Source organism: Camelina sativa, chromosome 2, assembly GCF_000633955.1.
Source record: "Camelina sativa cultivar DH55 chromosome 2, Cs, whole genome shotgun sequence".
Taxonomy (NCBI): domain Eukaryota; kingdom Viridiplantae; phylum Streptophyta; class Magnoliopsida; order Brassicales; family Brassicaceae; genus Camelina; species Camelina sativa.
Window position 1 is genome coordinate 25,663,719 of NC_025686.1, and position 12,791 is coordinate 25,676,509.

A 12,791-nucleotide genomic window follows, 5' to 3' on the forward strand; every position below is an offset into this window, starting at 1 on the left:
CTCCACCGTCCAAATCCATCCTCATTCAACGGTTTCTGATTTACCATCTCTAAATTTGGCTCTTTTTTCGCGTCTCATAATTTGACAATTGATTGACAAAAACAAAACAAAACAAATGAGTCTTCTCACTTCTCTTGTCGGAAACTATCCTTCTCTCTCTCTCATCTCACCGCCGGCGTTACGCCGGATCTCCGGTGAATTTTGTTGAGCTTCTTCTTTATCGATTCTTGATTCCTTTTTATTAGAGAAGATAACAAAATCAAGATTTCTCACTTTTTTTTGTTGTTGTTGTTGGGTTGTCTTTTCATCACTTTGTTCTTAGATTTAGCTTTTTTCTTCTTTTGTTGTTTTGGTTTCACATGGCTAAAAGATTAGATTGGGGGATAAAAAGAGTAATTTTTGTTTGGTTGTGACCTGTGAGATTAAAGTTTGCTTTGTAGGGATTTAAATTAGGCGGACTTTTGTAGGGACACTGTACCGGAAACCCTAGTTTCTGATTTGGCCATGGAAGTATCATAGCACTTACTCTGTCGGCTGTTTTTGTTCTTAGTTTTGTAATATCTTTTTTTTTTTTTTTGGGGTTAGGGGAAGATAGTTTTTGTTTTCTGTCATTAGATATTTTTGTGTGTGTGTGTGTGTGTGTGTGTGTGTGGGTTTAGTTGTAAATCTGATCATGGATTTGAACGGTGAGTGTAAGGGAGGAGATGGGTTCATTGATAGAAGCAGAGTCAGGATTTTGCTTTGTGACAATGATTCCAAGAGCTTGGGAGAGGTTTTTACTCTCCTTTCTCAGTGTTCTTACCAGGGTATGATTTTGTTACTAATTTTGCTTTTTTTCCTTATTTGTCTTGTCAAAGATCCTATTAGTTGTTTTTTATACTTTGTTATCTGTCATCATATTGTGTGATTACTACTGTAGTAGATTGGAGATCCATTAAGGGTTTCTTGTGATCTTTGAATGCATCTATATAGTGTCTGTTGCTTCTTCTTTGTACCTTTTGAATGATACATTGGATGAAATGGTTTTTATTTTCATTGGAATGCAGTGACTTCAGTGAAATCAGCAAGGCAGGTGATCGACGCACTTAATGCAGAGGGACCTGATATCGATATTATACTGGCAGAAATTGATCTCCCAATGGCCAAGGGTATGAAGATGCTGAGGTACATCACACGAGACAAAGATCTTAGGAGGATCCCTGTGATAAGTAAGCTGTGTTCTTTGCCCTTCTTCTTCATTTTATCATCCAGTCCTGGAGTTCTAGGAATTTAGCTTTCTCTGCTTATATAACTGCATGATCATTAGCTTTATGCTAACTAATCTTATAATGTTTTCATTTTAAGTGATGTCGAGGCAAGACGAGGTCCCTGTCGTGGTAAAGTGCTTGAAGCTAGGTGCAGCTGACTACCTTGTGAAGCCTCTTCGGACCAACGAGCTTCTGAACTTGTGGACACACATGTGGAGAAGACGACGCATGGTTTGTTTTGCTTGTCTAAAGTTCTGTATATACGCCTTACTGTTTTTCGAGTATCCCTTGATAACGATTTCTGTCGTCTTGTGGAAATAAAGATCTTGATGCATGAAGTTAATGCGGTTGATCTCATATTTTTGTTTTGGCAGCTAGGACTTGCTGAGAAGAATATGTTGAGCTATGATTTTGATCTCGTGGGATCTGATCAAAGTGATCCAAACACAAATAGTACCAACCTGTTCTCTGACGACACAGATGATAGAAGTCACAGGTCCACCATCCCGCAGAGAGGAAATTTAAGTCACCAGGAAAATGAGGTGAGAAAGTATTTGACAGTTTAAAGCCCTCTGAAATGGAGAAGAACTGATTTTTTTTAGTTTGCGCTCATGCTTGTACTGGTAGTGGTCTGTTGCTATTGCTCCTGTTCAAGCTGGTGATGGTGGTCTTGGTGCTGATGGAACAGCCACTTCTTCTCTTGCTGTTACTGCTATAGAGCCTCCACTAAGTCATCATGTTGGGTCTCACCATGAGTCAATGAAAAGAAATAGTAATCCAGGTGATTATTTCTCTTTCATGTAACACTTTCTAATAGCTAGTCTCTAAGCATTTTTTTTTTTTGGTGAATTCTAATATAGCTGGGGGGTTTTGCAGCACAATTTTCTTCAGTACCAAAGAAAAGTAGATTGAAGATTGGAGAGTCCTCTGCTTTCTTCACATACGTCAAATCTACTGTCCTTAGAACTAGCAGTCAGGATCCTCCTCATGTCAATGAAAATGGCTCACTTCATCTTCATCGAGGTTTGGCGGAGAAGTTTCAAGCGGTGGCTAGTGGAGGGATCAACAGCGCCAAACAAGCCCGCAAAAGTAAAGAGACCGAGAAAACACACTCTCAAGGAGAGAACTTACAGAATGTCACCAGCTATCCACATTCCCTTGAGCGGTCACGCACGCTTCCAACATCAGTAGAGTTTAATAGTAGGAACTACCAAGAAGGAAATATGAATACTCCCCCAGTTTCTGCTATGAACAGAAGTAAGGATTCATCTCAAACTGATGGCTCAGGTTTCTCTGCACAAAATGCTTATCCTTACTATATGCATGGGGTCATGAACCAAGTTATGATGCAATCAGCAGCCATGATGCCTCAGTATGGTCATCAACTTCCTCATTGCCCACCTAATCATCCGAACGGAATGACGGGATATCCTTACTACCACCACCCACACCCAATGAACACATCATTACAGCACAGTCAGATGTCTTTACAGAATGGTCAGATGTCTATGGTTCATCATTCTTGGTCACCAGCAGGAAATCACTCTTCTAATGAGGTGAGGGTGAATAAACTTGACAGAAGAGAGGAAGCTCTACTTAAATTTAGAAGAAAAAGGAACCAAAGGTGTTTTGATAAAAAGATTAGGTATGTGAATAGGAAACGCCTTGCTGAGAGGAGACCGCGAGTTAAGGGTCAGTTTGTTAGGAAGATGAACGGCGTGAATGTTGATTTAAATGGGCAGCCTGACTCTGCTGACTATGATGACGAGGAAGAGGAGGAAGAAGAAGAAGAAGAGGAGAACCGGGATTCATCTCCTCAGGATGATGCTCTGGGAACTTAAAAGAAACATTAAAAGAACTGACAACCATGTTGTGTTATACCGATTTGCTTGCATCTTATCAAACAACACATGATGATCGACTAACACAGAAAGGGTTCTGCTGCTACAGCCAAAAGAACATCGTATTTCAAGTCCTCTCGAAGGAAATGTTGGCTCTTGCGGTTCAACTTTGTCAGAGCATTGAAAAGCATTCTGTGGGTGTAGATTAGTTCGTTGATAAACATATAATGTGTTTTTATCATGTTCACTGGTATATTGTGTATTAACCTTTCTTCTCCTTCTAGCATCATCATTTACTTGAATCTTGTCTTTCCATTGTTACTTCCACATGTTTTAATATATTTCATTACCCATCGAAAAAGAGACATGTGTTCCATAACTGAAAAGCTTCTATCATTACTCGGATGGTCACAGAGATTGCAAATGCAATTCTGTTACAGACAAGAAACCATGTGCATATGACAAATCTAAATCTGGATAGCAAGTAATTTGGAACTAAGAACATAATTAGCTATCTACTGAACAGCAGTTCTGTGTTTGTCTTTCATGAGTACATAAATTAATCCCTAGAGTCCACTAAACTCTGATTTCTTAACTTACTCTCTGTGGTGCTATTGAGTAATGTAATGTTTACTGATATATAACTAGCTTTCTGGCAACTAAACGGATTCCAGCTCTCTGCTGATAATCGTATGGCTCCAGAGAGAAGAAAGCGTCGAGAACAGTTCCACGATTCAACAAAGACTCAAGCTCCTCAGCCTTAGGGTTGCAAGAAATGAGTTTCTGAATAACAGTAGCTCCAGAGAACTCTTTCTGGTGTATCTCAGCTGCATACCGGTCTATATCTCCATTAAACTCTGTGGGTATACTGCACAAACAAAGAAGCAATCAGGAAATGCTAAGCAAACATGGTTTCTAAATGAAACCAGTAAAAGGAGATATAGGCGAACTTACTGTATCCTTGCGGTAGGACAGTTCAGAAATTCTTTCATTGGCATGACCGCCGGGTTCCACTCAGAACCACTGCCTGAATCAACAGATATTGTTTGTGCAGCACTGTCGCATTCTTGCAGTACACTGCAGAGACTGGGATACAAATCAACTAAAAAGTTCAGCCTCCGTCTCCCAGCTTTGTCCTGAAATTTCCCATTAATTCCAAACCGTACTTTCAGACGAGGACAATGGAGCTGAAGGGGTTTGTCCCCAAGGAAGAGCTGTAGCTTCATTGTTTGGCTCCCATCATATAATGGGACATGAGTTGCTCTGATACTTGAAAGAGATATTTTATCTAGCTCAAAGAATCCTTCCTGGTCACTGGTACCCTCAGACTCTGAGGCAACAGCCTCAGACTGCTGATTGTTTTCTTCTATGGGAACATCTGATTGAAGAACCTCTGGCGCTATTTCGTTTTTCAAAGTGCTCATATCAAACGGATCCGTTTGAGCTTCTGGGGATGAAACAAATGATAAAATAGGTATAGTTGTACTGTTTTCTCCTGTCTGCTGATCAGTGTGAGATTGCAGAGGAGATGTTTTGATATTCCTACGCCTTCTTGAACTTGTTTCTGGAGTAGTAGTAACCGAGTTCTCTATAAGTTCATCTGGAAGGCTTGATTCCTGTTGGAACATAGCATACATTAAATTCAAATATATTCTAAAAATCCAGAAACAAAGCGACTGGGACACAACACAAGATATTCAATCTCGAGAAGATAAAAGAGAGCATACCAAGAACAAAACAGTAGCACAATACTTGAGAACCTCCAAATTCATCCTGACATCGTCCAGACTCCTGAGAGATTATAGAAACTTGCAAAGCATTAGAACTAAACCCGCCTACGAAAACACCGTAATGCAAAAAGCTCGCATATACAACCTACCTATGCGTCTGGTTGCCAAGTCCAAAGTATTTAGCCAAAGTCGCCATCTGTTCAAACAATGCAGGGAAACAGAATAAGCCCCAACAAAACTGTCAAATTCGAATTCAAGAGCTAATCTCCATCAAGCAAATAAAAAATACACAGATCAAATCATGTCTATTAAAACAAAAGGCAAAAAAATCTCCAGAGAACATGTCTCTCTCTCTAGGATCATTGTTTACCTTCATATCACCAGCTCTCCTCCCAAACCTTTGAGTAAGCAAAGCCAACGAGTCAATGGTGCCTTTTGGCACAGGTGGATCTCGTCCAATCTCAGCAAATGCTTCTCTTATCCTTGGACAATCGAACTTCAATATATTGTGACCAGCCCATATCCTTCCTACAAGATAAACCAAAACCCCAAAACATCAACACACCTAAGCAAAAAAAACTCAAGAAAGTTCACAACTTTGAGCTCAAACTATGACATTTTCATCTCCATTTGCACCTAGACACACAAAATTCTTCAAAAAGAACATAAATTTCGTCTCTAGTTCCAATTCAGCTATACCATACCATGGAGAATATCGTAAACGGTGTCAGCTATATCTGCAAAACTAGGAGCTGACTCAACGTCTTCACGTTTGATGCCATTGCACTTAACCGAACGAGGGGTAATGAAGTCGAGATTAGCAGGTCGAACCAGGATCGAGTAGTTTCGAAGCTCAACTAGCTTCTTGGGACAAACCAAGATCGATCCAAACTCCAGAATCGCGTACGGCTGACCAGGTCGGAAAGGAATTGTCGTCTCGAGGTCGAAGAAAGCAATCTCTGAACGATCCTCAGATGGAGTTAGACCAACCATTGTTAAAAGAGACGGATTGAATTGAGCGTAAAATGTGAAAGTATCGAACTTTTATCGAAACTGAGGTCGGCGAGAGAAGATTACTTGGTAAGGTGGGTTTTGTTTTATACTTCCTTTGCCCAATTTGCTAGGAAAAGGCCAAAGCTTTACCTGTAAAGATTCGTTTTTTATGTTTCTTCTTCAAGTCAAGGTTTTGTTTGTTAGTTCATCTCCCCTTTGACTCATTGACCGTGTTAGATCAGATTAAACCAAAACTAACCGGAATAAACCGATGATAGTATTGTACCGATCTTCTACCACGAAGGTGTAGTTTTCTCAGTTTGACTCAGTACCATTCTCTTCTCCAGATGTTGAAGCTTTTGCTTCTTCAACATAGAACTACTTCAGCTTACATCTACAAGTTTCAATCTTTCACCTTCAGATTGTTATCTCAGTCTCCTTCTCTGTCAAATTCAACATCTTTGTTGGCTTCTTTGTCGTCTTCTTCTTCTTCGAGTCTAGCCGAAGCAATTCTGAAATGCAGAACCACGGAAGAAGCGCTGAAGCTGTTCAAAGCGTCTTCGAGACACGAGATCTCGAAGGAAAAGGATCTTCGAAATATTTCGGAAGTAATTCACGTTTTGACGGGAGCTCAGAAGTATATGCTCGCCAGGTGTTTGATAAAAAGCCTCATAGAAAGTCTCAGGCGCCACAGTGAGCCGACTGATATTTCTTATAGAGTTTTCAATGCTCTTGAGGATATTCAGGTTGAAAAATTTAGTCTTGGGGTGTTTAGTTTATTGATTATGGAGCTTCTAGAGATGGGTTTGTTTGAAGAAGCTCTTTGGGTGAGTCGAGAGATGAGATGTTCACCGGATTCGAAAGCTTGTCTAGCGATTTTGAATGGATTGGTTAGAAAGAAAAGGTTTGATTCAGTCTGGGTTGATTACCAAGTTATGATCTCTCGTGGTTTGGTCCCTGATGTTCACATTTACTCTGTTTTGTTTCAATGCTGTTTCAAACAAGGCTTATCTTCCAAGAAAGAGAGACTCCTTGATGAGATGACTTCGTTAGGGATCAAGCCGAATGTTTATATCTATACCATATATATCCGTGATCTGTGTAGAGAAAATAAGATGGAGGAAGCAGAGAAAATGTTCAGCTTGATGAAGAAACATGGCGTTTTCCCAAACTTGTATACTTACAGTGCAATGATTGATGGTTACTGCAAGATACGTAACCTGAGACAAGCTTACACATTGTATAAGGAGATCAAGGTTGCTGAACTATTGCCAAATGTGGTTGTTTTTGGCACATTGGTCGATGGGTTTTGCAAAGCGCGTGAATTGGTTGCTGCGAGGAGCCTTTGGGTGCATATGGTGAAGTTTGGGGTTGATCCTAATTTATATGTTTATAACTGTTTGATTCATGGACAGTGCACATCAGGAGATATGTTGGAAGCAATGGGATTGTTTTCCGAGATGGAAAGTTTAAATCTTGTGCCTGATGTATTCACTTATACTATACTTATCAACGGGCTTTGTAGTGAAGATCGGCTAGCAGAAGCAAATCAGTTATTTCAGAGGATGAAGACTGAGAGAATTTCCCCAACCTCTGTGACTTACAATTCACTGATTCATGGGTTTTGTAAAGAATACAATATGGAGAAAGCTTTGGATTTGTGCTCAGAGATGACAGCAAGTGGCATAGAACCCAACATCCTTACCTTTTCTATTTTGATCGACGGTTACTGCAAAGTGAGAAACATAAAAGCTGCAATGGGGTTGTACTCGGAGATGACCATCAAAGGTATAATTCCTGATGTTGTGACCTACACAGCTTTGATCGATGCACACTTCAAGGAGGCCAAGATGAAAGAAGCACTCAAGCTGTACAGTGACATGCTAGAGGCTGGAATCCACCCCAATGATCACACGCTCGCTTGCTTAGTAGATGGATTTTGGAAAGAAGGGCGAATGTCTGATGCCATTGATTTTTATCTGGAAAACAATCAAGCTGCGACCGGTAAATCCCTTGTTCAGAGGAGCTGCTGGAATCATGTGGGTTTTACATGCTTGATCCAAGGGTTATGTCAGAACGGCTACATTCTTCGAGCTAGCAGGTGCTTCTCAGACATGAGATCTGGTGGGATAACCCCGGACATATGGAGTTACCTTTCTATGTTAAAGGGTCATCTCCAAGAAAAACGTATTACCGATGCAATGATGTTGCACTGTGACATGATCAAAACTGGGACATTGCCTAACCTTTTGGTGAATCAATTGCTAGCCAGGTTTTACGAAGAGAATGGATATCTAAGATCAGCTTGTTTCCTGACCAAGTCAAGCCGTTTGGGAGCTATCAGCTAATTAGCAGTAATTCCTGCAAGTCAATCTTACGAGCTTCATGATTTTTTGGTTCAATCTCAGGCTCTTGGTTGTATATAAGGATAAGGCTTTTTTACACAAGATCGAGCAAAGTGATTGTCACTGAATCTTAGGGCGAGTCTAGCAAGACAAATGAAAATGCTTTATTTTCCAAAGTCAAAAACACATATGTAACAGCATATTTCTTATTACAATTTGCAAAATGTATGAAAATCTGCATATCCGCAATTTACAAGACAATGGTACAAAATAGTATAGAGGAGCCTACATTGGACATATTGAGTTGATTCTTATGGATTTTATGGTGACTTGAGACAATGACAACAACTGGGTGATCGTCTTTGACCTTAACTGTTCCTGAAATAAAAGTCATTGCAACTCAGGTCAAACCATAGAGAAAACCCGGGAACAAATTTTCTCACCAGGAAATGGAAGAAACAGCAAACAGACAAGGTTCAAATTTGCGAATTTTCGTTTTCAAGATTCAAGTTTTTGTACTGCGAGCAAAATAGTAAGATACAAACATGGACTATACGGATACGGGGAGATCATTAACCTAAGTTTAATAAAGTCTTTTTCTCGCTTGTTTGTTTCTTCGCATTACACAGCTACAGCTTCTGGCCTCTTGCTTGCCTTAATTCCCTTTATAGCTGCAGATTATTCAAACAAACAAACATAACCAATGTTAGAACATCTTCCTACTGGCTAAAGTGAGAAAGTATACATCGGTTTCATCTCTATACCTTCTGCGTAGTCCTTAGCTCCAAATACAGCTGATCCAGCTACTAGAGCATTTGCTCCAGCCTCAATAACCTATTACAGCCCACAAAAGATTCATAATTCTACAGAACTCTAGGGCACACAAATGTCTACAGCAGGAAAATGTGAGTTAAAGATGAAACTGGGAAGAGTATTCGAGCTTTACCTTGTAAGCATTCTTCGGAGTGACACCACCATCAACTTCAATCCATGGGTTTACTCCCTAAAACAACAAGACAATGTTTTAAGAAGAGAAGAGGCTTTCACTAGGAGAGAAGTTATTTGACTGATACCTTCTCTGCACACATTTTTCTCAAGTCCGAGATTTTCTTTACTTGGCTTTCAATAAAGCTCTGTCCACCAAACCCGGGGTTGACCGACATTATCAAGACCAGATCCACCACTGATTTCAGAAACAAGTAATACTCCAATGAGAATAACCTTATCGTCTCTTTCCAAAGCAAGTGCTATTAGGATACAAAAACTCACCATCCAAGACATACTCTATTGCACTCAATGGGGTTCCAGGGTTTAGGACAACTCCAGCTTTAGCCCCTAGGCTTTTGATCTAAACACCATTGTAGCAGCAGATGGTATAACTATGTTAAGAATACTCCATCAAAAGAAACTGTTATAAAGCAGAAGCATGAAAATGTTAGTACTTGATTGACGGTACGATGCAAATGGATGGTCGATTGCTGTTCACAATGCACACTGACTATATCGGCACCGGCTTTGATGAAATCCGGTACTCTCTGTTCAGGCTCCACAATCATCTGGTTTCAAAGAATGTTTAATCAGAAATGTGGCCAAGAAACCATATACTGACAAATAAGAAAAGGAACAAGTCTTTACAAGATGAACATCCAACGGGAGATCTGTGACAGGACGCAAAGCATCAACCACGAGAGGTCCAATTGTAATGTTGGGAACAAAACGACCGTCCATCACATCAACATGAATCCAATCACAGCCTGCCAACTCCACTGCTTTCACCTGGAAGAAGCCAGAGAGAGCAAAAGTAAGAGTGAAATGGAGACAGAGAGAAACAGGAAGTCACTGAAACAACAAATCTAAAAGGAGAGGAACAAAAACCTGCTCGCCTAATTTGGCGAAGTTAGCCGAGAGAATTGAGGGAGAAACAATGATATCGCTTTTGGAAAACTTATCAACCCGAGCTGAAGCCTTGACAATTCCATGAGTTCTCCTTCTGCAAAAAGTTTTTTACATACCAAAGTTAGCGTCAATTGAAGATAACAGTTAATGCAGAGTAGCTCTCTCGAGATCAAACAGGACATATCCACAAACACAAGAAAGACATAATGATACAAATCAAACAATCTTCAATTACCACATAAATTAAGAAAAATTTCAAATCAACGATACTAAACAAACCAATCTCTGACTCTGAGCAATCGTAGTAACAACAACAACAAAACTGTATTAAGTGTCACACACACCGATCAAAAATTCAAGATTTCGATTCCAATCATGAAAATCAAAGCCTCAAAGGAATGAACTTTCGATTCTAGGGATAGCTGAATAGATACCTGGAGAAAGAAAAGGAAGTGGGTTGGTAAAGAAGGGACCTTTGAGGCCTAAGACCAAACCCATTGACCTGAGTTGATGAACAACACAAGGAAGCGGCTGAGCTCGACATATCCAAAAAAAAAATCAGAGATTTCAAGTTTCTTCTCTCACTTAGAATCCTGAAAAGAGTTTGGTGGTGGGTTAATAGGGTAATGAGAATGGATTCAAAAACCCCCAAATCTTCTTCCTTCGTCGTCTCCTCTACAACCAAATTATCTCTCCCTCTCAAACCCAACAAACAAACAAAAAAAACGAAAACTTTATTTCCCAGGAAAAAGAAAAAAAGAGAGAGAATATCTGAGAATCCGCCACGTGTGATTGAGGTCTCGTGGGTAACGTCTTCCTTACCCTCTTCGGATGATCCAATGATGATGCAGCTTATCTCAAACGGTTGGCTCTGTATCCATTGGGGGCCTGACTTGTAATATTTGTGGGAATGGTCTTTTTTTTTGCAAAATCTAATTATTCTAGATATTTTAAAAAAAAAATGATGTCAAAAAAGAAAATATATTTTTAAAAACGTAAATAAATCAGAGAATAATAGTTTTACTACAAACCAAACTTTTTTTTAATAGTAAAAATGGTGTTTTAGGTCATTTCTATAATTTTGAAAAAGAAAAAAAAAAAACTAATAAGAATTATGACTTTTTAAACAATTGACCAGGAATTTTAAATAACATGAATGAAATTCAATTGTTTAAAATCATATAGTTTTGTCAACAATATACACAAATCTGAAAAACTGAACCAAATTTAATAGTTTTGGTAGTTGTGATGATATTACATTCTAGGACCATTATATATTTATTTGATCCAAGAAGGCCAATGATCTTTGTTTGCTCTCTTTATATGTCTTCTCATAGAAGCATGTTTCATGACGACGACGACTAACGAGATTGATTTTTTTAAGTAAATAAGAAGAGTGGAAACGAAGCAATAACACAAATGATCATAAAGATAAAATTCATTTTTATTCAATACTTTATTTGAACTTCATTGCATTTTTTATTAAGGAACTAGACTAGAATATAAGATGAAAGAAGATGGCTCATGCTTGATTGTTGTAGTCATCGTCACTCACTTCTTGCTCTGTCCACTACCATGCAGATTACTAAAGTAACCTTGAGGGTTACTCTCAAATCCACCTCTTGAGATGTATGCACCTCCCTTTGAACCTGGTGCTACCATGATGTTACCTCCTCCTCCACTGTTTCCATTACCGCCACCGCTCTTTCCTCCACCATCACCACCACTCTTTCCTGCACCGCTGCTACTGCCTTTTGCATTCATTTCTTTCAGTTCAGATGTGATTTTGATCAAGAATTTGGAGGTTTGAGAGTGTGTTAAAAATGAAGATTGAGAAATGACTATATATAGAGAGAGAAAGATCCCGACTCAAAACGTTGGTCAAAAAGTGATGCTTCCCAAGATTATATCGTAATCTCTGCATTATACTTAAACTGAGTCAAATTACCTCGTAAAGTGACTAGTTTAGTTGTACAATCTTATATTTACGAAGTGATTTGATTAAACACCATTTTTTAAAGGGCTGAATGAATCCAACGGTTATCCACATTCGTTACAATCCTATTTTTAGGCTTTTAAGTAAAGCCCATTAGCATTAGGCCTAATTATGTTTGTGCAGATGGTCCTAATTTTTGTGTGTGTGTAATCTACAAGACTACAATATAAGTCGGTTTACTGAAGCATCCTTTTTTTTTGTTTAGTAGCAAACGGTCGCAGTTAAAATCTTTTTTTCATACGTTAGCACTTTTGAGTTTTGGTTAGATGATACATAAACTGTATTCGTTCGATTGTTAAATAAAGTGTGTTTGTGACAAAAGAAAAAAAAAATTGACAACTTGTAAAATCAAGGGTTAGTATCAATAATATCATCTTACTTTAACTAGATTAAAAAGTTCCACCACAGTACCACACGCCGCAGAAAGAGACATAAATAGCAAAAAACGTGCTTAATTTTGTTTTGAAAAGCTAAATATGAGTAAATATAATTAATATATATATTTAATTTGAATTTATCAAAATAAAGTTGTGAATAAAATAGAATAACTAACCACTCGTGAACGATGGTGAAATATATGATTAAGGTAGTGATTGGAAGCATTGAAAAAACAGTTTTCATTTTCTTTTTTTACAAAACTGCATTTTGACACCAATCAAAATTTTTTGTCAAATTTGTGTTTTTAAAAACAAAATTTAAAAAAGATCGCGAATTTATCCGTTGGATAATACACTGAACCGCTT

At 38.6% G+C, this 12,791-nt stretch overlaps 5 protein-coding genes across 7 annotated transcripts in view; 2 read left to right on the forward strand and 3 right to left on the reverse strand.

Annotated features, from left to right (window-relative positions):
* Positions 1 to 3,390, forward strand: part of LOC104738763 (two-component response regulator-like APRR1) — a 4,072-nt gene extending 682 nt beyond the window's left edge. Inside the window, exons 1-6 of one of the 2 annotated variants that reach the window (XM_010458968.2) lie at positions 596 to 806; positions 1,047 to 1,208; positions 1,345 to 1,478; positions 1,622 to 1,789; positions 1,875 to 2,028; positions 2,124 to 3,390. In XM_010458968.2, the coding sequence (XP_010457270.1) occupies positions 674 to 806; positions 1,047 to 1,208; positions 1,345 to 1,478; positions 1,622 to 1,789; positions 1,875 to 2,028; positions 2,124 to 3,088 (1,716 nt within the window). In that variant the 5' untranslated portion in view covers positions 596 to 673 and the 3' untranslated portion in view covers positions 3,089 to 3,390. Of the gene's footprint in view, positions 1 to 595; positions 807 to 1,046; positions 1,209 to 1,344; positions 1,479 to 1,621; positions 1,790 to 1,874; positions 2,029 to 2,123 lie in introns of those variants that run through there. The other variant, XM_010458975.1, reaches the window with a different exon arrangement.
* Positions 3,465 to 5,882, reverse strand: LOC104738778 (protein NEN2-like). The gene is made up of 6 exons (XM_010458986.2): positions 5,523 to 5,882; positions 5,189 to 5,346; positions 4,968 to 5,014; positions 4,816 to 4,879; positions 4,043 to 4,704; positions 3,465 to 3,956 (listed from the first exon to the last, which is right to left on the reverse strand). Exons 1-6 carry the CDS (start codon positions 5,809 to 5,811, stop codon positions 3,719 to 3,721), a joined length of 1,458 nt encoding a protein of 485 aa, XP_010457288.1. The 5' UTR covers positions 5,812 to 5,882; the 3' UTR covers positions 3,465 to 3,718.
* On the forward strand, positions 6,133 to 8,427 carry LOC104738796 (pentatricopeptide repeat-containing protein At5g61400-like). Its single transcript, XM_010459010.2, has one exon. The coding sequence runs from the start codon at positions 6,159 to 6,161 to the stop codon at positions 8,157 to 8,159; it is 2,001 nt and encodes a 666-aa protein (XP_010457312.1). The 5' UTR covers positions 6,133 to 6,158; the 3' UTR covers positions 8,160 to 8,427.
* LOC104738789 (ribulose-phosphate 3-epimerase, chloroplastic) lies at positions 8,309 to 10,831 on the reverse strand. 2 transcript variants are annotated; one of them, XM_010458999.2, is made up of 10 exons: positions 10,487 to 10,830; positions 10,032 to 10,146; positions 9,792 to 9,932; positions 9,599 to 9,712; positions 9,426 to 9,504; positions 9,230 to 9,339; positions 9,103 to 9,159; positions 8,921 to 8,990; positions 8,734 to 8,827; positions 8,309 to 8,534 (listed from the first exon to the last, which is right to left on the reverse strand). In XM_010458999.2, exons 1-9 carry the CDS (start codon positions 10,594 to 10,596, stop codon positions 8,778 to 8,780), a joined length of 846 nt encoding a protein of 281 aa, XP_010457301.1. In that variant the 5' UTR covers positions 10,597 to 10,830; the 3' UTR covers positions 8,309 to 8,534; positions 8,734 to 8,777. The 2 variants fall into 2 exon arrangements, with proteins under 2 accessions (XP_010457301.1, XP_019093322.1); XM_019237777.1 differs by having other exon boundaries at positions 8,345 to 8,528; positions 10,487 to 10,831.
* LOC109127544 (glycine-rich RNA-binding protein 7-like) lies at positions 11,479 to 11,985 on the reverse strand. Its single transcript, XM_019232487.1, has one exon. The coding sequence runs from the start codon at positions 11,814 to 11,816 to the stop codon at positions 11,604 to 11,606; it is 213 nt and encodes a 70-aa protein (XP_019088032.1). The 5' UTR covers positions 11,817 to 11,985; the 3' UTR covers positions 11,479 to 11,603.